The following is a 23,765-nucleotide window of genomic DNA, read 5'->3' as shown; positions in this document are numbered from 1 at the left end:
TACACCTTTCAACTACAGCACATATCCTGCCATAGGACACAAATTAAAATGTATCAAAATAATAGTATTACTAATAAAATAAAAATACACTTGTCAACCGCATCATTAAGACTTGCATAGGAGACAAATTAAGTGTTATAATAAATAATATTAAATTAAAACATTCACTTGTCAGCCATATCAATCTAAGAATAGGAGGCAAATTAACAAGTATAAAGTAATAGTGAAATAAAAAGTGCACTTGTTAATCATATCATCAGTTATAGGAGGCAAATTAACAGGTATCCAGAACATACACAATATATAGTATAGGAGATGAATTAACAAGTCTAAAAAATATGCAATAATGCACTTGTCAGCCATGTTGTCCAGTGAAACTGACACATGAACAAGTATAAAATAACGAAATGAAAAGGCACTTAGAGAGGGAAACAAAATGCAAACAAGCCCACCTCCTGTCAACAGTAGATATCATAATGCACTAATCCACAGTCACATCATTTATTCCTATTAGGAGTAATAAAGGCCTTAGTATCAGATTCCTCAACAATGCAAGGGCTCAATAACAGGACTACAATATTTGAGAAATAATGTGTAAGGGAAAATATGAGAATGGACACTAGGGGGAGCCAACACAAAGGGCCTGGTGTCACAGTCCTCCTTCAGTCCATCTGGTGGCATTGTGCTGAGTGTATCAATAGTAACACCTGTGTCTACCTGCTATATTCATGTCAAACTTGTCATGTCGACACCTGTAGCTGCCACCAGGAGGAGTGAGAGGGTCCTGGGGAGGGGGGGGGCAGGTCACATGTCATGGAGGTCAGCGGGTCTTGGAAAAACATGTTGCAGCTTTGGATCAGTGCCAGTGTGTATGTGTGGCGAGTCCAGTGCTGAGTGTCCACTGCGGCAACCTGGAGCCTCACTGAGCTCCTCACTACACCCAGGACATGTCTTTAAGACCCAGATACTTTTAGAGGAGAGAGGAGGGAAGGAAAGAAGGAGGAGAGAGAGAAGTAATGAATAGAGGAAGGAAGGAAAAAGGAATAGAGGAAGGGAAAAAAGAAGAAAAGAAGAAGGAAGAAAGAAACAAAATGCAAACCTTTATAAGAAGTCTAAAAACAAAAGCTGGGTACAAAATACAAGAAACTATAATGAGGAATGTGGATTAGTCTGCATAAAGGTCACTAATTAATCATTTAAGGTGGAATTTACAATTACAATTATCAAGCGTATCATCAATCTTAGCACAGGAGACAAATTTACAAGTATCAGAAAAACAACATCATCAATCTTAGCATCCTGACATAGAACACAACTGGAGTATATAAATATATAGATAAATAGGTAGATGCATAAATAAATAAATGAATAAATAATGCACTTTTATGGAGAAAAAATGTGCAAAATGATTTAGTAGGTTTAGATTTTTAAAAAACTGGCAGAAGCAGAGAGCAGAGGGATGGATCAGGAACTGACTGGTAACAAGACTCATGAGGTGTGGAAGACAGAGGACAACAGCGGTGTGTGTGTGTGTGTGAGAGAGAGAGAGAGAGAGAGAGAGATAGTTAAAGAGATGAGAGCTGGCCACAGCTCAGGAATGCAGAATCATTAGTCTTTCAGGTCCAATCAAATCAGTCCATTCAGCACTACAGCCAAAGCTGCTTTCACTCACAAACACACACACACACACACACACACACACACACACACACACACACACACACACACACACACACACACACGACAAGCATGCCAAAGTTATTTGATCTCATTTGCATTATTGGACTATTAGACTAAATATTTTTGTGACTATGTTCTGACCTCCATGCATCCACAAGAAATATAAACTTTACATTTCTGCTAATCTTTCTCTGAAACAATAAGTCACATTTTACAGCTCCCATATCATTTTCCTCCCTTTTATCCAGCCATTGGTTTCCATTCATTCCACTATGATATGAAAATGAACTTCAAACTTTCTTCACACCAGTATTCCATCACCATAATGAAGTCGTCCACATTAGTTTTCCTAAAAGCAGCAGCACTGTTGTGTGTTGATGACTTGAAACTGGTCGGAGTGAAATGCTCCATCCGCCAGAGAAAAAAGTCCCCAAGCAAACATTTGCTTTCTTCAGCCAATTATCAGTTCTGTGGTGTATGAATGGTGACAAGTAGAATATTATAAGATGGGTGTTTCAACCAAAAATTCTAATTTGAAAACGGAAGGATTTTGATTGTATGTTGTGAAAACTTTAGTCCGCTCACATGATTTGCAAAATGGCTTGTTGCAATGTAAAATGTGTGGAAACTGTAGGAAATGGGCCAAAATCACTGATATGGTTCTTTAAACTCTTCACTCCAGTCAGTCGCATCGGTGATGAAACCCACAGAGCTGTATTTCAAATTCTAGTGAGGATCCCAATATTTTCAAAGATCCCAAATATGCCCTGCTGAGTTCCAGGGAAATGTGTCTAAAATGATGCACAAGACATGGAGATCTTTTTTTAAGTGATGTGATGCTGCAGCTATAAAGCAATGACATCTTGGTTTTGAATATTTCACTCAGTGTAAGTGTGATGTAAGGATGCTTTTTCTAATTTTGAAGCAACTTAAGGGGAAATTTTAAGGGAAAACCAGAGCTGAAGGGGTTAACTTTGTTTGATCTAAGTCTTAATGCTTCATTACAGAGTGGCCATGTTTTGCAGCGAGCCGGTCAGCTGAGTTGACTTCATGCCACATTCGGATGTTCCTCATAAACTTAACTGCTGAGGGTATCACATGACCAGGCTGCTCCTTGAGGTGGGAAACGCCAAACCCAATGTACTTACCACAACAGACTTATTCATTTCTATATGTGATCATATTTTCTGAATCATCCTTCCATATGAATGGTAAATCACACATCACAGCATGCAAAGGTGGAGTATGTGCAGTGAGCATGGAGCTGGAGCCGGTCACCCAGCGGCAAACGCAGACGTTCTCCAGTTTCCCAGCCGTTTGAGCACCTGAATGCATCATGAACTCGGTGCTCCGTGCTGCTGTTCATTTTGGGTGGCGGAGGATCAGCCAATCCCGCTGCGAGCCACTATTTTCTTTCCCCACTTGTTGAGGGAAATATTGTTTTTAATGCTCAGAAATAATTTATTGGATTACAAAATAACTCTTAATCTGATCATATAGGCAAAGACAAGTTTCAACCCCATGATGGCATGATGACAAGGGACTGAAGAAGACAACCTCAAACACTCAACAATATAGAAATACCAAGCGCCTACAGGTTTCCAAAAATTATTTATGAGGCTGTTGTGATTTTTGCTGCTGTTTTTGGATCATTTGATCGAGAGGTTATGAAGGTAACTGACCCTGTGCTGAGGCTCGTCTTGACCAGGCACCGCAGCAGCCGGCCAGCTGTTGTTTACCTCTGCTGGTGGAGACCTTCATGGGCCATTTGTCACACACTGCTGACATGTGGCACTCACAGGCCACCATACACAGTGTGTTCTGCAGGCCGGCTGGCTCAAGAAGGCCAAAAGTTAGCCTGAGTGCTGTTTGCACTGACATAGTCATGAGTATTTTCAAAGCTCTTGAAAATTACAATGAAATAAAAAAAAAATTCCCATGTTAGCAAATTTTTATGATTTTATGATTATAGGGGGAAAATATGGAGATGGGAGAGGGGGGTAATATTCTGAGAAAAAAACGTAGAATTTCTGAGATTAAAGTGGTAAATTTATGAGGAAAAAACTTCACAAATTTATGAGAAAAAAACCCTGAATATTCTGAGATTTTAAAGTCAAAAATTTATGTGAAAAACGCTGCTTGCCGTGAATCAGGCCTGCAGCCGATGCTCTCATCAAATTCTACTTTGCATTAGAATTTAGTAACAAGGAAATCCTGTAGATTTTAGCCCAGAATCACAAGTTTTTTCTTGTAAATTTGCAAGCCTTTTTCTCATAATTTTACTACTTTAATCTAAGATATTATTCAAACTTTTCTTGTAAATATACAAACTTAATCTCAGAGGTTTTTTTCCCCCCAGAATATTATATGTTGATTTACGGTTAAACCAATATAACGCCACAGATTTTTATCAGTCCTGCCCCCTCAGCCCCTTCACATCAAGTGATGCTGCCTCCCTAATTGATCTCTCATTGGTTTGCATTTTTAAATCATGCCTCAACCGTATTAAGTCCAAAATAGGGTACATCAAAATACATCACAATAGGATCAGGAAGCAAGATGATCTTGACTATGACCTCCTTAATCTGTCATATCATTTTTTATATTGTTGTTTGCTGATGATGTGTTTCTTTTGGGTACAGATCCTCTGATTTGTGGTCTAGTTAAGGTCCAGCTGTTTGAGATCATTTGGATGAACTCGATGTTGTTCTTTTAAAAACAGTGCAGTAGGCCTTTATTTAAACATGGTAGTGCTTGCCTTGCATACATCATTAGTGATCTATAGTACAATGGGTTACATTCATTATGGCCACAGATAAAACAATTCAAAACATAAACAATTAACAAAACAATTACTCGTTGCCAGGTCATAGTGGATTTAGCAAATATACATTTTTACAGAAATAATATCACCTTGGAAAGATAATATGACACCATGTTCTCTCTGCTGCAGAGACATGCACTCCAAATGTTCAGTTTACTGAAACAGATGAACCAACGGACCCATAAAGTGAGAGAACTTTGCTTCTTTTTTCATGAATCTTTGAGACTTTGTCTTAAAGCAACATGTAACTTTGGTAAAATGTTGAGTTGTATAGTTCCTGCTGCTAGTCCACAATGCTGTGTTTCTTTCACACCACTGTCTTCCATCATGCAGCAAAACAGCTCCCAAAATAACACTTTTATCTCATAAATGAATGCAAACAAAATGCATTATGCAAGTATAAAAAACATACAGTCCCGGTACCCATTTTTTGAGTAAATTAAATGTCTCTTTTCTTGTTATTTTCCTATGTGAAATGGAAAGTAGATCTGCACCAGAAAGAAACAACTTCAGAGTACTTTTAAAAAAATAATTGTAATTACACAAAAATAATGTTAAAAAAAAAAATGGGTACCGGGACTTGTTGCTTTTCATATTGTCGTAATTCACTTTGTTTGTGTTCATTTACATGTTGAAAGTGTTATTTTGAGAGCTGTGTTGCTATGGAAGTGAACAGAGGGATAGAAATCCAGTACTGTTTCACCACCATGTGGACTCCTATCACACCAGAGGGACTATGCACGCCAACACAACAATTCAGTTTGCTTTAAATCAAAATGACAGGTCTGCTTTACCTGAAGATGTTGGAACAAATGCACCTTAGTCTAATTTCAGCTTAAAGTATGTCTGTCACCCTGCTTTACTAGGTCGATGTGCTTGAGCCATGACCTTTGACTGATGTAAACGAAATCAGAGAGAGTGGCATCATTCCTGATGACTGGCTGTTGATGAACTCCCAACACTTCTCGCTACTGAGAGAAAAACCCAACTGCAACTTTGTTTTTTTTTATGTTTTCTTGTATGAAGAGAAATTTTGCATGGTCATCTACATGTGTGTTTTGACTGCTGAGTCATGTCATTTAAACAAATACATGGGTGTCATAGAATTTCATCATCATCATCATCATCATTATTATTATCATTATTATTATTATTATTATTATTATTATTATTATTATTAACTGTTGACAAACCTAGTTTACGCAGACATGGCTTTTGGTCAAGACAACAGTGTTACACACACACACACACACACCAAAAGCTGTCAATGTCCTACCTAAGTGAAATATTGCTTAAAGGCCATGGTCTATAAGAATTATGGGAGAGAAACAGTAATAAAATCAATCAGACAGTAAAATCAATGTAAAATGAAAAATAAACTTTAAACGTATAAAAAGATTGAACCTCAAATTCAGTGTCCGCCCTCGCAAAAATACCCCAAAACAAAATAATTAAAGACCACACACATAACTGACTCAAAATGCAAGTGAGACAAACTGGGATTAGAGATTGATTAGCAGGGAGACACGAGAACAAAAACCTATCATCCATCCATCCAGCCATCATTTGTGCAAAAAGCTTTTCCTTAAGGAATCAAACTAATAGATAGGACATGATGTGATGGCACATTGATATTTCTTTTCTCAAAGGATAAATATTAAAATCAGCTGTACGATACAGTTACTAGAGAGAGGACGAAGACAGACACACACACACGCCCACACACAAATAAAAGAGACAATGAAATTCTACATTCATATCCATAGCTTTTTTTTTTTTTTTTTTTTTTTTCAGAACATGAAGTTCAAAGATTATTCTATTAAGTGCAAAACGCTGCCTCACAATTCACAAAGGATCAGTTAGTCTTGATTTACACGTTGAGTTTTTGGGTTGCCTCATTTGAAAAGACGTTTCAGGGACAAGAAGACATTCCTAGAGATGATTTCTGCTCCGTGTTGATTATAGGCTGCATATGACCCATATTACCTACTGCCCAAATCAAGGACATATTTTCCTAAAATTCATGTGGTCCATTCTAAATGGCAACATCACGAAAACTGATTTTGGTGGTCTTCTTTGTCACCACTTAACAACATGACAGTTTACATGGTCCTAATGTAACAGTGGGCAAATCCAGACACACAAACACACACTTTATATTTCCTAAATATGAAATATGAAATTCACATCAAAGAGTGTGTCATTTTGGCGATAGATGTCTGGTTTGTCGGGTTACATGACTCCAGTAACTTGGCTAACTGAAACCCATCAGAAAACACATTATGAGTAACTTGAGAAACTTTTTTCCCATGCAACAGCAGTGATATGTCCTTGTAGCTGCGCAGATTGTGTTAAAGCCCATGTCCATCATTATAGCAGGCTACGGCGCCCCCTGTTGAAACACTACTGCCCCATCAACAGCTTCAATGAACTGATTTTTTTTATTTATTTCTCCTACTTTAGGTTATTTTCGGAGAATGTGCGATTGAGCCTGACAATATGTAACAGCTACATATGAGTTAGCAGAACTTGTGTATGTTCTTCTGTGTGCAGATATGAGCCTGTTGATGCCGTTTGTGTCGCCGTCTTGGCGGCTTGAAATGTTCCCTGCCACCCAAATGCATGGACAGCGATGTTAAAGAGCATTATGATATCTAGGGTTAGAAACACAATGAAATGCCATTTGTGGGTGGCATATCATTTTAAACACATTTACTGTATATTTCTGTAGAATTTGAAGGAAGGACGAGCCCGACGTCAGCATCCTGTTGCTAGTAGCCTATTTCCCCGACAGACAAGCGTAATATAGCAGGAGCCAAACAATAGTGTACGATGACATCAACCAAATAGCCTTGCCGGACTAGTCCGAAATACTCAACATCTAGATTTGTATCCAAAAACTTTTTCTAAAGTGGCGTTACGTGTTCTTCGCAGTTAATTAAAGCACTCTTCGTCACGTGGGCACCCATTCTCAAACAGTGCTGCCAGCCATTTTTGGTCCCAGTTCAAAGCTGATTGCCAGACTTGCAGTTTTCAGCGGCGCCACGGCCCCTGGCTGCACAGAATGGTAGCGTCCAAAGAATGAGGATTGTCCACTGGATTGAACCAGATTTTACAAGGAAAGGGGGAGACGAGGATGATGACAATGAAAATAATGTGGTCCAAAGCCATATACAGAGAGACTGGTCACTGCGGTGTTCAGTAGCAGCCATGTTCATTTCAAAAAACTGGTCGATGGCCTGGCTTTCTGCTGACGTGATTTCTTTTTAGTCATGCCTTTTAAAGCAGCTCACATCCTCTGAAGTCTTTGTTTTCCTTCGTGAAGGAGAAAGAACGAAGAGAGAAATCTCTATCACAGTTCTGAGTGGGGATGCTGGTACGTTCAAAAGGTCTGAAAGAATCGAGGAAATCAAAAACTTGAGCAGAAGATAAAGCAAGAAAATGGAATGTAGTCGTGTGAGAAGCCGTGTATCCTCGGCTGTCACTTGCAGCTCCCACAAGCAGCCGTTATGGGGCTGCTCACACACGTTTAGTTCCAACTCAGAGCCAAAACCATGGACCTAAAAAGTGGATCTTGGTATTTTAATACAGTAATGCATCCAGAAAGCTTTAATACAACTTCCTAAAAAGTTCTAAAAAGGTTTTCGGTAACGTTTCCGGAAAGCAGTGATCGCTCAGTCTTCCAGGAATACGACAGTATGACTGTCCAGGCAAAATCCTCACATGCTCAAGCCAGCACATTTCTCCAGAATCATTTGGTGAAGGATTATTTTCTATTCCTGCTGCCCAACTTGGTCCTGAGCAAGACTTGGCTAGAACATCACTCTTAGGTAGTCGCTTTGATTTTAGTTAGGGAAGCAATATGGCACAAGACAGGAATTACAGAGCTGAGATCAACACAAAGCCATAACAAACATTCTGATTGGTCGATTGCCATGTACTCTGATGGTGATGGAGTTATTTCTCTTTCAGTGATGCGAATTTGGCTCCTGAGCCAGAAGTCCCCAAAGCCCCGCGGAGCGGTGTCAGTTCTGCGGGGTGCAGAAATAGGTCTGCGAGCCGCAGTAGTAGTTCTGTGGCGTGGAATAGTAATTGCTCTGATGGTGGTGGTGGTAGTTGTTGTTCTGCGGGGTGGAGTAGTAGTTGTGGTGGTGGTGGTGGTGATTCTGGATGTTCCCGTATGCAAACAGGAGGGGCGCCGTAGAGGAGGAGGGCTGGGCGGACGCCACGGCTCCCGTCAAACTGCCGTTCCGCTGGATGGAGCCGTACCAGCTGGAGGAGCCCAGCTGGGGAGTGGTGGACAGGAGACTGACACAGGGGAGGGGGACAGACACAAACACCACAGAGAGACACACGTTATTTTAGCTATTGCAAAAAATTTTCAACATAAAGACTAGAATTGAAAGTGTGGTTAGACCAGTATGTCAGTTAGACATATTGGCCTTAAAGGGATAGTAAACTTAAATATGTAATTTTGCATTAGAATGTTTTTAATTATCATTACGCCATGGTCTGGGTTAATACTCTTTTCTGATTGGCTGGCAGGTGTGCATTAACACCGTGTATTGCACATGTAGTTTGGCTCAAGCTTAATCACGGTTCTAAATGTATCCACTGCCCAATATGTAACCATAGCAACATCAAAAGCTCTGGCAGCACAGCTAAATTATCGCCTTGATAAACTAACAGCGGGGAAGAAAAACACATCAATGGATTTTTTTTTTTTTTTTTTTTTACATAGTTTCCTCCTCTTTTCCTTTGACCATAAGTGGGATCAATAATAATCTCACTGATTGGCTGTAGGAAAAGCATAAACCTGTGAGATTCTGAAATCTGAAGTGATTTCTCCTGAGTAAAACCAACTGTTTGCTGGGGATAAAAAGCTACTTTCACATAAAAGGTGGAGCGATCCAATCAGAACACAACCTCAATTTTTATTCCTCCCACCACCGTTTGATTGACAGCCTTCAAGTGCAGCTGGCGGCTGTCAATCAAACGGTAGTGAGGAACAAAAAGTGTTGGCTTGTTACCACAGCACAATGATGTGCTTTTGTTCAGAAATGGTGATTTTTTTTTTTTTTTTTTTTTTTAAAGATATCAGCACAAAATTCTGGCAGCTTCAATATTAGTATTGGCTTTCAAAACCCACACTGTGTAAACCTTAATTAAAGGCATTGGAATAGTGTCAATAACTGTATGTAGTGTTGGCAAACGTATAAGTGTGGCTGTATACATGCATGTTTGTGTGTATTTCTGTGTGTGTGTGTGTGTGTGTGTGTGTGTGTGCATACCCACCTGGCCCTGTCAGCCCTGCTGTTAATGCTCCTGGATAAGTCGTCATCACTGTCGTACCGTCGAGGGTTGTCAAAGAAATAGGCTCTGGAGCTGAAACTGTGGCTGTTGATCATGCCTCCTGGAGCCTAACATGAAGACGGGAAAGAAATCATATTTTACTATAAAATTTCTTACATTTTCATCGAGCTCTGTGGTCTTCAAATCAAACTCTGGTGAGTCAGCCAAGGATGCCACTTGATACCTGGATTGCTATAAAGCTTCATCACTACAGTGTCTGCCCATCCATGTGTTCCTTTCCATCAGGTTCATAATTACCATTTACACTCGATAGAACAAAGTCAAATTTAGATTATTATGAACATTTCACGTCCTAGTTGTACATTTTCCCACAACTCCCACAAACCTCTTCAGAGAGAACATTCAGAGAGAGCTAGCCTGCCTACTCGTTTGTTTGCCTCCTCATATCAATATCTGAGGAAAAATAAGATGCTTGTGGTTTCTGGACGTGTATTAATAGAAATATATCATACACACTATTTTAAAATCAGACTTTGTGATCAGTGGTAGATTATGGGTTGCATTTGCATTTCTGCAATGTGTTTTAAGTAAAGCTCTGGATAGAATAGAATAGAATAGAATAGAATAGAATAGAATAGAATAGAATAGAATAGAATAGAGTTTATTTCTCTTCACCAGGTTTTGGTTGGGTCTTTGGACTCTGAAGAAAACCACCACGAGGCTTGTAGGCAGCAGCTCCCAGAAGAACAAAATAATCCCAAACACAATGTAGGCTTCACCGCTGATCTCCTGCACATCAGCCTGCAACACACACACACACACACACATTTGAACTTTCAAGCCATTTAAAGATACATACATTCAATACATTCCCTATTATGAAATATATTTCTGCCATTCCAGCCAACACTTTTAAAAGAATACAGAGAGCCATACAAGTAGAAACTTGTCAAACAGATCTGCTGTGATGGCAGACTGACAGCTTGTATGTAGTAATGACAGATTAAAGGGACAATCTGTAATTTTCAGATTACGCCCGCAAAGACACAGAGGATGTACACGATGGAGATCATGTTGAACACATGCACAGCAGCACACACACCAGGTCGAGGAAACCCTTTAAAATGGGCTGTCTGTCTCAAAGGCTGAGCTCTGATGTAGGTCAACACACACACACACACACACACACACACACACACACACACACACACAAACGCACACACACACACACAGACAGATGGCTATTTATAGTCAAACAAAGCCCTTTACCCTACTAAGCACTGCCTTCCAAAATCTCCTAAGATGGATTGTTCACACATACACACACTCACACACACACACACCAGCTAAATGTACTTTTCATTCATAATCAAAGGGACTCTGATGGTACCTGGTCAGAAACACTGTACCAGCCGTAGTTGAATGGGCTGGGTCTGTCTTGGGGCGACAGAGCCACCACCACCAGGTTGTAGCAGGCTCTGGATGTGTAGAGCAGGATCACTATGGCTCCTATGGCTGTCGCCTGGCACACTGATGTCCCCTGAAAACACACATCGAGCGCTTATTATTGGGCTGTATCGATTTACTGGTTGATAAATTGATTCGCATCATACTTATCGTCCCTGTAAATTTAGAGTGCAGTTGCGTTCCTACCTTGGACTCAAGGTAGACGTTGGCGGAGGACATCTTAGCGATCTTGAAGATGCAGACGGCCAGAGAGACGGCGCACAGCACGAAGAGGCTGTCGTTGATCAGGACCCGGGCCAGCACCGCATGTCTGATGCCTCCCTCACTGGGGGGTGGACACATCAACACATCAGTGTCACTTTCTGGTATTCATGCGTTTCTCTGACATCGTTTTTTTGATGTGGATGCCATATTAGAGACCGACGCTACAGTGATTGTAGGTGGTCGCTGCTAGTAAAATCTGTGTTGAACATGGCTTCAGAAGACTGTAGCATAAAAACTACAACTGCAATTTCTTCAAACCTGACATTGTTGGATTCAGCAGAAGACACTCCGCAGTTTGATATATAAAATGTGTACGTTTGACTGAACCAATGAGAATGATGAACTCAGACATACAGAGCTGTTTAAAGCTAGTTTCTGCTGGAAAAGCCTGTTTGGGCCAATTTGAAGGTTGTGGTGTAAAAAGTAGAAGAGCAAGTTCTTCAGACCAGGAATTATTAGATTCAGCAGAAGACACTGAACAGTTTGATATATAACATGTATATGTTTGACTGAAACACATCATTGAATTTAACTGTCAACTCCCAACTGATATTATTTAACAGCAATAAAGCAAAGAAAACTAGTTCTGATTAAAAAAAAAAAAAAAAAAAAAAATCCTTTAACTATGAAGAGGAAAGCTGTCAATGTCTTCTGGGTTTTTTTTTTTCATGCTCGGGGAACTAACTGTGATATTAATGTGCAAGTTCAAATGTTCAATCTCTCAATTATACCTTTCAATAATGAGCGGCAAGAGATTTTTTTTTTTTTTTTAATGATACATTCGAGGAGATGTTTTACCTCGGGGATTCCGAGCGCTCCAGAGCTCCTTGCACCAGCAGTGCACAAGTTAGATTCACCACCAAGAAGAAAATACTGACACACAGGAAGAACAAACGCAGAGGAACCCTGAGGAGAGAGAGACCCAAGTCATACATCCATATTCTCAACTTCTGTTCTTTAATAGGTACTTCTCACAATGTGAGTGAAAACTTTTATATGTTTAAATGCAGCGCTTGCACTCCTTATAGATATTTTCAACATAGGAGCTATTTTCCAACTGCCACAGGAAGACAAATAGCATTTTACAACGCAAAATATCCATGTAGGCCAACAGGTTTCTTCCTCCCATTTGTCTTCATGTCAAAAAAACAGGAATAACTGCAAATAATAACATGAGGTCCAGTTACAGCAACAAAAAGACACACTTACTTGTACTTGGTGAGCTCGGGGGAATACTTGGCTTTGGCCTTAAACATCACCTAGACCGAGAGAAACACACTAATATTAGTGCTGATACTGCTCATTACATCGTGTTGGGTAATACATGTTTTCAAGAGCGGCTTGATGAAATTTGAACTGGAAAGAGAGACGAGGCAGAGACAACTCGGGCCACACATCAGCAGACTGAACTTTGCACTCAAAAGCTAAAAATATGGATTGAACTCACATTTTGCCTAGTTTTAAATCAAATTACGATATAGCAATTGAAAATCTAGCAACTAGAGGGAAAAATTGTCTGAATATGATAAAGTATGCCTCTAAACGGGTAAAATATATAATCAACCTTCATTAATTCTGATACTTGGATAAAACAGGGATTTTCAAACGTTCCATGTTCCAGACCTTCAAGTTTACTTTCATTAAGCCATGGACCCCCATTTGAAGTCATTTTGCCCTATAGTAACCCTGATTTAAAATATTATATTATGGTTTGTGTTATGTATTATACTGTACAAATGTCACACATGGAACCTGATAAATAGATTCAAAGTAGTGAGATGCAAAAATGCTGTGCCATGATTTCTGCTGAATTCCATTGTAGTAGAATTACACTAGTCCTCATTTTGCTGAGGACCCCCCTGTAAGGCCATCAAGGACCCTTAGGGGTCCCAGGGCCCCATCTTTAAAGCAACTGCTCTATAAAACTCTAGGTGAGCTCAGGTGAGGTCGATTAAAGAGAAAACTGTGAATGTAACACAACCAAGGGAGAGTCCTGTATACCTTTAAATCACACACACACACACACACACCATACAAAAACCACAGGGCAAAGGTTGCGCTGCCTGTCACATGATGCTGTGTGTGAGCAGATACTGTACATTGTACATTATGTCTGTGTTTAAAGATTAACTAGCAGTTAATGGGAAAAAATGACTGGCCACTTCACAGCTCTGCTAATGTGACACATCATTTTCACCTCAGCTGTGCGTCTCAGCACACACACGCTGTGCTCGCTGTCAACACAAGGCTTGCTTTAGTAACAATCTGCATTTTCATAAACAAATCTTTGTGCCAGTTGATATGCACCCAATATCCATTTACTGAAAGATTTGATATTTGCTGTTCTAAACATTCGGGCTCCTTCCCAAACGGGTCCCTCCCACCTCACACTTTGCAAAGCAGTGACACTCCAGTAGAACAGACTTCTGTTCAAATCAGTACTGTGAGATGGTTTGCACAGAACCATGCCTGTTGGGCTGGGTTAACTTGTGTAGTCCAGCTGGTGGTAATGATCCTCTCAGTTCCCAAAGCAGTGTGACACTATTCACTGCTCTGCACACCGAAAAATAAAGCTGCTAACTGGACCCAAAAATGGTTCGTTGGAGTGATGCCATAAACGAACCATTTTTGGTTCCACATCCACAGAAATGGTGTTGTGATTTAAAGAGCCCCAAAAGGTGCTGCAAAGAACGATCAAAAATGGTTCTTTTAGGGATCATAAATGAGCAAAAACAGGTTCTTTAGAGCACCATTTTAAGAAAGTTCTTTGTGGACCAAAATGGTTCAGCGGATGTGTAGAACCATCCGCTAAATAGGGAGGTTCTTCAACTGGTGATGGTCCTTTGTAGAACCAGAGAGCATTCTGATGAACCATTTAACAAGCAGTATTTTTTTCTGGGGGTGGATGTGCGCTGCCACTGGACCCCAGTTCATTCTGATCGAGCCAAGTGAGCACAGCAAACAGCTGCATGTCCACTCTGCTCCGTTCAGCTCGTGTGGACACTCCTCATGCAGTCACACTCCCAGCTGCAGAGGGAACCTCTGTATATGAACAAAACTGATATTCTGAGTCTCATGAGTGCTTGGTGTCTTCAGCTGTCCCTGCAAATGTGCAACATCACCATAATCTTCATTATGCTGTTAGATAAATTATGTTTGCTTGTAATTGGTGTATAAAATCTGCAGGTCAAGGGACTTCCTGTCCACTTCCACTCCCTGCTAAGTGCTTTGGGACAGTCCTTAATGTGGCGTACCCTTGATGTGAATGCACAAATGGAGAAGGAGTGGACGGGGCGAGGGTGTCGGGGCTGGTTTGGGATTGGGCCTCAGTGTCTGGTAGCTCCTTCCTGCTGCACAGGAAGTGACGCGATTTACATTTCAAGTTTGCTGAGAATAAAGGGAAGCAGAACTGGGTGGTTTGCATGAGCAGCAACAGCCACCGGGACTGATCAGACAAAGAAAAGAGCGCCACCTGCAGACACTCAAACTCTGTCAACAGAAAGTCGAAGGAGGAAGCCGTCACTGTCCCGCCTGCACTGTTTGACTGATAGCTGGAGGACAGGATGGAGGCAAAATAAAAAGAGGATAATGCAATAACTCTGCTAAGTTCATGAACAGCATTCACACTGGAATCATGTCCATAATTGTTGTCTGCACTCTGCATGTTGAGTTTTATTGCTGCAAGTATTGTGATTCATCCACTAACATTATAAGAGTTCCTGAAAATCAATAACTGTAATAAAATGAAGAAAATGCAGTTTCAGGGCCTCTGCAGTAATCCATTCCAGGATAACAGGTGCATTTTAACTGTCAATCAAAGGGGGGGAGGGGAATAAAACCGAGGGAGGTGTTCTGATTGGCTCGCTCCACTCTTAGGTGTGAAAGTGACTTTTGATGCACAGCAAAACCGCTCGAGAAAACAACTGCCATGCAGGAGTGTCACAGCTGCAGGATGATTTCTACACCCAGTGATGACCATAAATACATTTTAATGCAAAATTGCACATTTTAGTTTCGCCTCCCTTTAACAGCAGCATGATGGAGAGCAGCCTGTGGTTGGAAAATAGACTCTGGAAAATGACAAGTATGGTGTTCAGCTGATTTTGGCCCAGTACTATAAAGGTGATTATTGGTCATGTTGTCCACATGACTGAGGTTCTCCTCACGCCAAAACCTGCCTCCCATGTGGAAATAAATTCATTATTATGGCAGTTTTATGGGAATCCTGTTTCTCTGCAGACAGCAAATCAGCCTTGTTGTTTAAACACATGAGAGTGATGGGTGAGAGCTCACAGGTTACCACCCACGTGAAAGAACATTCTGTCTGCCTTTCAGTGGACAGTTTTAGTGTCCCATGATGGTCTAGATGCTGTTTCAGATGCTCTTAAAAAACTTTGCTCTGGCAAAAACAATGAATCCCTCTCATTTCTTGGCATGAAAATACTTGAACACCAGCAAAAACATATCAGCTCCAAGAAGATTTATTGCAAAACATCAGCAGCGGAGGAGCTGAGCTGTAGACACGTTCTATTTAAGTGTGGAAAAGTTGGGACACTGGCCTCGAGTGAGTCAGTCCACACTTCCAGGAAGTGGCGTTTTGTGTTTGAGCAAGGTTTTCCAAAATCTAGTCTCAGCTCCTCAGAAATACAGCCAGACATATTTCTACGGTCTGATGAAAGCCTCATGCCTAATTACCAAGTAGACATTTTAAACTTGCCAATTAATGACTCTGTGTTCATGATGATACATGATTGGCACACACACACACACACACACACACACACACACACAGAAGCCGTTTGTGTGAGAATGTGGGCCAGAGGGTGGTAATTTGTAACCCAGAATGAAGCAACCAGCCTGTTTACGTGTCTGACTGTGTGTATGTGTGTGTGTGTGTGTGTGTGTGTGTGTGTGTGTGTGTGGTTACTTTGACTTTTTGATCCACATAATATGCACTTAAATCAACAATGTATTCACTTACAGACTTTAACCTGTTTGAAAACTGAATGGAATTTGCTTTGTTTCTTTAAAAAAAAAAAATCCAAATAAAAAGGCAAATACATAAATAAAAAATCCTTTATCCTGTGAAGATGCATTTATTTTTATTTTTTAAATACTTTTGAACTACTTGATATATTTCTGCTATTTCTGTGCACATAATTTTTAAACATTTTTAAATATTTTCTATATGTGGTTACTTTTTCTTCCTTTGCCTTTTCCTCTAAAAAAGGAATCTAACTTTATTTTTATTTTATTCTTTCTTTCTTTCTTTGTGTTTTTTTTCTTTCTTTCTTTTAGTTAGCATTTTTTTTTAAAAATATATTTTTGGACCAGGTTCTGTGCTTTACAGGAAAAAATTGCCTCTTCATATGCCACTGTAGCAGTTTTGTTTTTTGTTGACTAAGGTTACACAAAACATTTCACAATAAAAGCCTGTCTGCGGGCTGCTGGGTTGCAAAAGGTCAATTTGCACAGTGGTATGCTCATGTAAACCTATTACTGAACTCATTATTGAATTATTATAGCATGCAATAGTTATTTTATAATAAGTGATGCCTTCAAAAATGTGTTAGCCAACAATATTTCTCCATATGCGTTTGGAATATGGTGTTTATCTCAGCAAGTTTAACTCATCACTGTCAGCATTTCCTGCAGCACTCCACCATTTCTCAAGCAGCACTGCACCCTGTGTCAAATGACAGTCCCTGTGCAGAGAGGAAGGAAGAAAGAGTTAAGAACTTAACAAGGAGAAGTAAATCACATGTCACGACTCACGCCTGACTCATCACAAAATGGCACCACACACACACACACACACAGAATGGTTTCCATAGTGGTGCGTCAGATGGCGAGCTGTGTCATAGTGGCATGATGTTATGTCAGGTTTCAGCTTGTGGTTTCACACCAGCACACTGCTGATACACACACTGTGTCCGAATGACAATCTGCCTGCACACATTCACACTGCTACCTGAAGAAGTACTTTTATGTTGCTCATACAAGGCTGATTAATTCACTGCACCTTAAAAGGTTGTAAAATAGGGAATTTTTCATTTAAATGTTGTTTATTGTCACTTTTGGGTGTAGAAAACATCATGAAAATGAGATGTCCTGTCCATGCAGAGAAAGGTCCTCTGGTTGTTTTTTCTGAGCAATTGAGCTCAACCTTTTCCACCCCAAGGCCCACCTATTCATCATTATAAAGTATTAGGGGCTGTACAGGGGGGAAAAATTCTCACAAACAATTTTGGCAAATCTATTCTTCAATCAGAGCTGTTAATAAAAGATTCAAAACTTAAAAAAAAATCATCAATCACTGTATAATTTTTTGTACCTGTGCTCTAGGTTATAGGCAGCTAGAAAGTTTCATGAGGCTGTGATTATCTTAAAGGTCATTATAGGTCATTTTATACAGTGATGTCAAGTTTGAAAAAAATGGTCTCACTACTATGGGAGCTAACATCATCACACATTAATAAAATGTGGCTCATTGAATCCACAAGAGTCTCAGCTTTCCAGTCAAACCCATTTATGCAGCTCCAAGACTGTTTATGCACAAACACACCATTTAACAGCAGGCCAGAGGAGCACATTAGGCATGACTGGAGCAAAACTGAAGGATCAGAGTGACTTGGATAAACTGCTGAGGTCTGACATTAACCAGCACACAGGAAGACACTGGCCACTGTAACATGATTCTATAGGATTTTACTCAGTGTGTGTGTGTGTGTGTGTGTGTGTGTGTGTGTGTGTGTGTGTGTCCTACACATCGCCAAGGCAAGCTGTTTGAACAGGAACTTCTTCCATCCCGGAAGGTGGATGTAAATGGAAAAGAGTTTAGAAATAAAATAATTTCCAAATGTCATAAATTGAAAATGGTGATGTCTTCAGTTTGTTTGAGTCGCATGTTCCTTGTATTATATGAATCTGCCACTTAATGATTCCAGAATTATTCCAGAATTATTATTATTAGTATTATTATTAAAATAATAAAGTCATGATAACATCCAGTGATAATCATTAAAATAAGTCAATAGGCTTGACGAGTCATAATATGTTAACCACCACAACGTGTGTGTGTGTGTGTGTGTGTGTGTGTGTGTGTTAGTGACAGATACAAACTGGTCTTTGATATTTGCAGTGGGCAGCTGTTCAACAACTGTGGCTGACCAAATGTCTCTCTGTCCCTCTCCCTCTACACACACACACACACACACACACACACACACACACACACACACACACACACACACAGTCTGTGATAGCATGTAGCTGATGGGGATGTTTGCTTGCGTCTTGTCCACATATTGAATAGGACAGCGTTCACATCAATGGAGGCTCGGCCTGTATGCAACACAGGCTTTCACTGCGAGATCCTGGTGGCTCTCTTCAATGGATTTCTGCTGATAATAATGGAAGTTGATAAACTCTGTGATAATTTCAACTCGGTGTTACATGGTAGTCCAGCTGATACAGAGTCAAAACAAGGAGCACACCACAGCAGTGTCACAATAGCCCCTGAGAGACCCATGAGCCCTGATGCAGGCTTTTATTTCATTCAACCTCTCTTAACCACAAGATTTTAAAAATTAGCCTTTACATGCATCTGAATGCTAGTATATTAAAGTAACTGGGATTCACTGGGTTTGTTATGTGGAGGGCACAGATCACACATTTGTGACTTTTTTTGTACTGCTGAACAGGACGACATCTATTTCTAACTGCATCCATGCAGCAAGTCAAAAGGTAAACGAACCATGGATTTAATTTCTATTTCTCTGCAAACAGGCAACATTGGTGATAGTAATAGAACAGGTGGCATGATGCATTGAAAATAGACACGGGGCAGCTGTTGACTCTGTGGGGCATGACGCCACATCGCATCGCTCCCTACATGTCGACACGACCTCACCAGAAGTCAGAATTCGTCTGACTTTTCCTTCAAAAGTCTGAAGAATTCTGACATTAGAACGGATTTTGAGATTCTGAGTTTTTGCACAGATCTAATCTCAGAATTCTCACTTTAATCTAAGAGTTCTGACATTTTGCTCACAATTCTGCAATTCGGATTCTGATTCTTCATGTCTCTTGATCTGAGAATGTGTTTCAGTTTACTTTCACTCATAACATAACCGTGCCTAGTGAGCAGTTGTACCATATCAGCAGAACTAATGTCCAGTTCAAAGTAAAATTCAAAGAGCTGACAAGACCGGGCTGTCGTATACTGGGGTTTCTACCGGAAGTAGAAAAGTATTGTGAGGTAAAACAAAACTATTACGAGAGAGCACAAAAAAAAAAAAGTGAGGTAACGCAAAAGTTATTGTGATGTTATGAAAAAAAAAATCTCGCTGTGACCCTCTGGGGGCTGCGTACTCTTCGGTAGAGTCCTAAGATAAGATCAAATAGACCTTAAAAGATCCGCTGGGGAATTTCACCCATAGTTTAGTGAGCAATGTGAATCTGGGCACAGCACACCACATATGTCTACAATGTATCTACATATAGAAACATCTCTGCAGTGATGTCTGCAGGCCCACAACAGTGTGAGACATACTCACCAAGAAGACATCCCCTAATCCAATCAAATATTTACTCTCTGTTACATAAACCCTTTAAAAAGGTAAATGTTGGTGAGTCACAGTGACACACTTGAACCGAACCCAACAAACAACATCAGCCGGGGGGAAAAACATTGCTGCAAATCAAGTCAGCTCTTGGGAAAGTGCACCTTTGAATCGTCACATCCTAGCTGTGATTTTTAATAACTTTTGCAATCCGCCTTTCATATTCAAATGAATTTTGATGTTATACCATGAGAGAGCAACCCCCATGCTTCTGCTGCTACTATACGGTGAAGCATGGTAATATGCATAGCAATACAACACATAAGCCATTTTCACAGTACACCTAGCCCTGGGCCAACTGTCTGTTCACACGTACAACTTAGAATATGAGATATCCTCACTCTTAGCCCAGGGCTAACTAAACCCATGAACCCAGCTCCAGAGCAGGATTATGTTGCGGAGATATTCCCAAAAGGTCAGGGACAAGATTGTAGTGTCAACTGTATAAATGTAAATGTGAATTAATACACATTGTGCTTTTATTCTTTTTTTCATGACGACAGATATAACTGCACCAACTAAGTGTGAGCAAGTTTCACTTAATTGTAAAACACTTTAATTAATCAAAGTGTCACAGGAAAATCAAGGAAATTAAGTTGCGTTTCAGTAAAATCCATTAAAGTGAATTAAATGCAGCTCCCTGTTGGTGCCAAATGATGACACATCCTACTACGTCATCATCATGTGACCGTTGCTACGAGCAACCAGTTTGCTTGCTAGCCAAATGGCTGTTCCCTGTTCTGGAAAGACGCATTTGTGCATTTGCACTTCCACACCTTTATAAATGGTTGCTTTGCACTGCTGTTTCCCATCTAATACAGCCGTTTCATTCTTTGCATGTATAAGATGAAAGAATGTCTTGATCTGTCCACCTGTTAACGTTACCATGACAGCAGCTCTGGCTGAGGTCAGAGGTCAAAGGGCGAGCGGTCATGGGATTATCCTATGTATGTCTTGTTTTCTTTCAGCGCAAATGTTTCCACCCCAAAGCACCGCCTTTCTTTTTATCGAATAAAAGGTTTATTCACCTCAAGCTTTTAGTCACATGTTTAGAATTTTACTCAACATTGTCCATCAAGCATTTTTTATTTGATATAGCAAAATGTGCTTATTGTCAGTAATAGTGGCATCTTGAAATAACCACTGTAAAGAAAAGAGGCCATGATGGAGATGATTGGCGGTCTCTGTCTGACACCAGTGATGTTGTTCAGGCTAATGTTACTCCACATGAAGACAACATTTCCCATAAACCTCCCCCCTCCCTGGTGTCTTTGATTTCCCTGGAGGCGATAATCATGTTGGTAGTGATTTTCACATCAGACCTCCACTCCTTCCACTGTCTGCCAGAAGCTGCCAGGAACTGTGAAAGCTGTGGGTCCGGCCAAAGTCTGACCCGGAGACACAAGAGGTAAAACACAGCACAGATGATGGCAGAGAGAGATTGCTTTGTTATTTCAGTTTCTCTCTGACCAATCAGTGGTCCACAGTGTTTTCTCGACGTGGTGCACGCTGGACATGTGTCCCATTAAACCTCCATGAGTGAGTGTGTGTATGTCCACAATTTGCCATGCATAGCCCATGATGGCAGTGCTGCACGAGCCATGGGAAAAATCTGGCATGTTTTTGGATAATCGGTGGTAAGGTAAAAATATGCCTGCATGGTACTAACTAGGTAAAACATGCAAGGAACAAACATGGTGCCTCAAAGGACCATACCAGTGATTTTGCATGTTTGGTCCATTTCCTACAGTGTACCATATTAAAGTGTGATAAAACAGTGTGATGTGAGTCAAATAAACAGGTGAAATGTAAGTGTGTCATCCTTGACTTGAAAATTTGGGATCTGCTACCTTTTGACATTTTTGAATATGCCCACTGGATTTTCCGGCTCTACATTTGCAGCTATGAAAATCATCGCCATTCACAACCCACAGATCTGATGTTTCGCTGTGTAAAGCAAATGTTTCCTCAGGGACTATTTTCTGGCCGTTTTAAGAAAACTAATGTGGAGGACTTTATTACAGTGATGGAACACTGGTGTGAGGAAAGTGTGAAGTCTCTGAAAGTTCATTTTCATATCATAGTGGAATGAATGGAAACCAGTGGTTGGATAAAAGGAAGGAAAAATGATATGGGTGTTGTAAAGTACAACTGCTTGCTTTGGGAAAAGATTAGCAGAAAAGTGACATACACACATTTTGTAGATATTACACTAAACACACAAAGTCACCGCTACGGTCCTTTAAAACGTGTCCAGTAGCACCTTTAACTGGTGCTGAATTACACTCTTTGGAGAAATTTGGGATAGAAAGACAGCGGGGTAGTGGTGGACGATGGCGATCAAGCATGAAAACCTTCACTCACAAGGAATCCTCCCTAACCTGCAGCCATGTAGCACTGTCTCTTCACACAACACAACAGAACACTTTCCTGTCTCCCTGCATATCCACTGTGTGGACTGTGCAATAGGTTCAGTATATTTTCCAGCAAACAGCAAATACATTGAAGTTGAACCATGTCAGATGGATACAATGAGTGCAGTATTGCAACGTCAGCTGTTTTATGGAATCAGGTCACACACACACACACACACACACACACACTGCAAAATCCTCTATCTGCTGTACACTGTGCACACACCTACCTTGCTCTCTTTCTCTATTGCCATTCTGTCTCTCCATCAGTCTCTCACTCTCTCTCTGTCTCTCTCTCTCTCTCTCTCTCACACACACACACACACACACACACACACACACACACACACACACACCTACCTGTGTGAAGTAGAGGTTGAGCAGGCAGAGGGTGAAGAACTGCAGGCAGACAGGGCAGCAGTAGAGCAGCCAGTAGGCCAGAGGCTGCAGCTGGTTGGCCTGCACCACATTTTTAAAGTAAAACGAGAAGAGTGTTGTCCTGAGCGCTGCCCAGAGCAGGCACAGGAACAGAAACACACTCTGGTAGCTGAAGCGCTTGTGTCCGTAGTGCAGAATGAGCCAGAGCTGCAGGTAAACGAAGATGAACAGGAACGAGTAGAGGACGGTGTAGATGATAGTCAGACTGAGCTCCAGTGTTGGGGAGATGGCAGCTCCTGGGGACTCCTTCACCGAGGTAAACAAATGAGAATTGACCTCATTTTCCGCCGAAAACATCTCCATTGACTTGCCCAGACTGCCACACGGAGGTGTTGTGAAGGTAAAAAACAACAACACTGAAATTAGGTCAAACTTGGGTTAATTTCACCGCGGGTGAGGGAAAAAGAGGAGGATATTCCTGTGAAAAAAGCGATAAAAAACAGTTTATTCTGAAAAGAAGTGGCATACTGAGCGGCGCAGGGATTTAAATCCGAGGTTTGGCTGGAGAAAGAGGGAGTTTAAAAAAACGCTGGGCTAAAAACAAGAGAGGGAGAAAGAAAAAGAGAGAGGTACCCCTGTGAATCTCTGCAAAGCTGCTCTCTGCAAAAAAAAAACAACTTAGGGGGGCGGGGGGCTCCAGATCAGCTGTGATGTAGTTTCAGACCCGCCTCCGTGTTCTCTAATAATACGGAAACTGGCTCTCGGTTTGGCGCCATCTTGGCTCAATGTCGCACTGTTTTT

At 40.7% G+C, this 23,765-nt stretch overlaps 1 protein-coding gene across 1 annotated transcript; it reads right to left on the bottom strand.

The window, feature by feature from the left end:
• Positions 1–4,387: 4,387 nt before the first annotated feature.
• gpr137c (G protein-coupled receptor 137c) lies at positions 4,388–23,726 on the bottom strand. Its single transcript, XM_030068825.1, has 8 exons — positions 22,947–23,726; positions 12,758–12,807; positions 12,347–12,454; positions 11,471–11,609; positions 11,208–11,357; positions 10,493–10,618; positions 9,800–9,924; positions 4,388–8,812 (listed from the first exon to the last, which is right to left on the bottom strand). The coding sequence occupies exons 1-8, from the start codon at positions 23,325–23,327 to the stop codon at positions 8,530–8,532; spliced, it is 1,362 nt and encodes a 453-aa protein (XP_029924685.1). The 5' UTR covers positions 23,328–23,726; the 3' UTR covers positions 4,388–8,529.
• Between the last annotated feature and the right edge of the window lie 39 nt (positions 23,727–23,765).

The sequence above is a fragment of the Myripristis murdjan genome, chromosome 2, assembly GCF_902150065.1.
Source record: "Myripristis murdjan chromosome 2, fMyrMur1.1, whole genome shotgun sequence".
NCBI classification, from domain to species: Eukaryota; Metazoa; Chordata; class Actinopteri; order Holocentriformes; family Holocentridae; genus Myripristis; species Myripristis murdjan.
The sequence above is the reverse complement of the archived record's forward strand: the minus strand, read 5'-3'. Positions and strand labels throughout refer to the sequence as shown.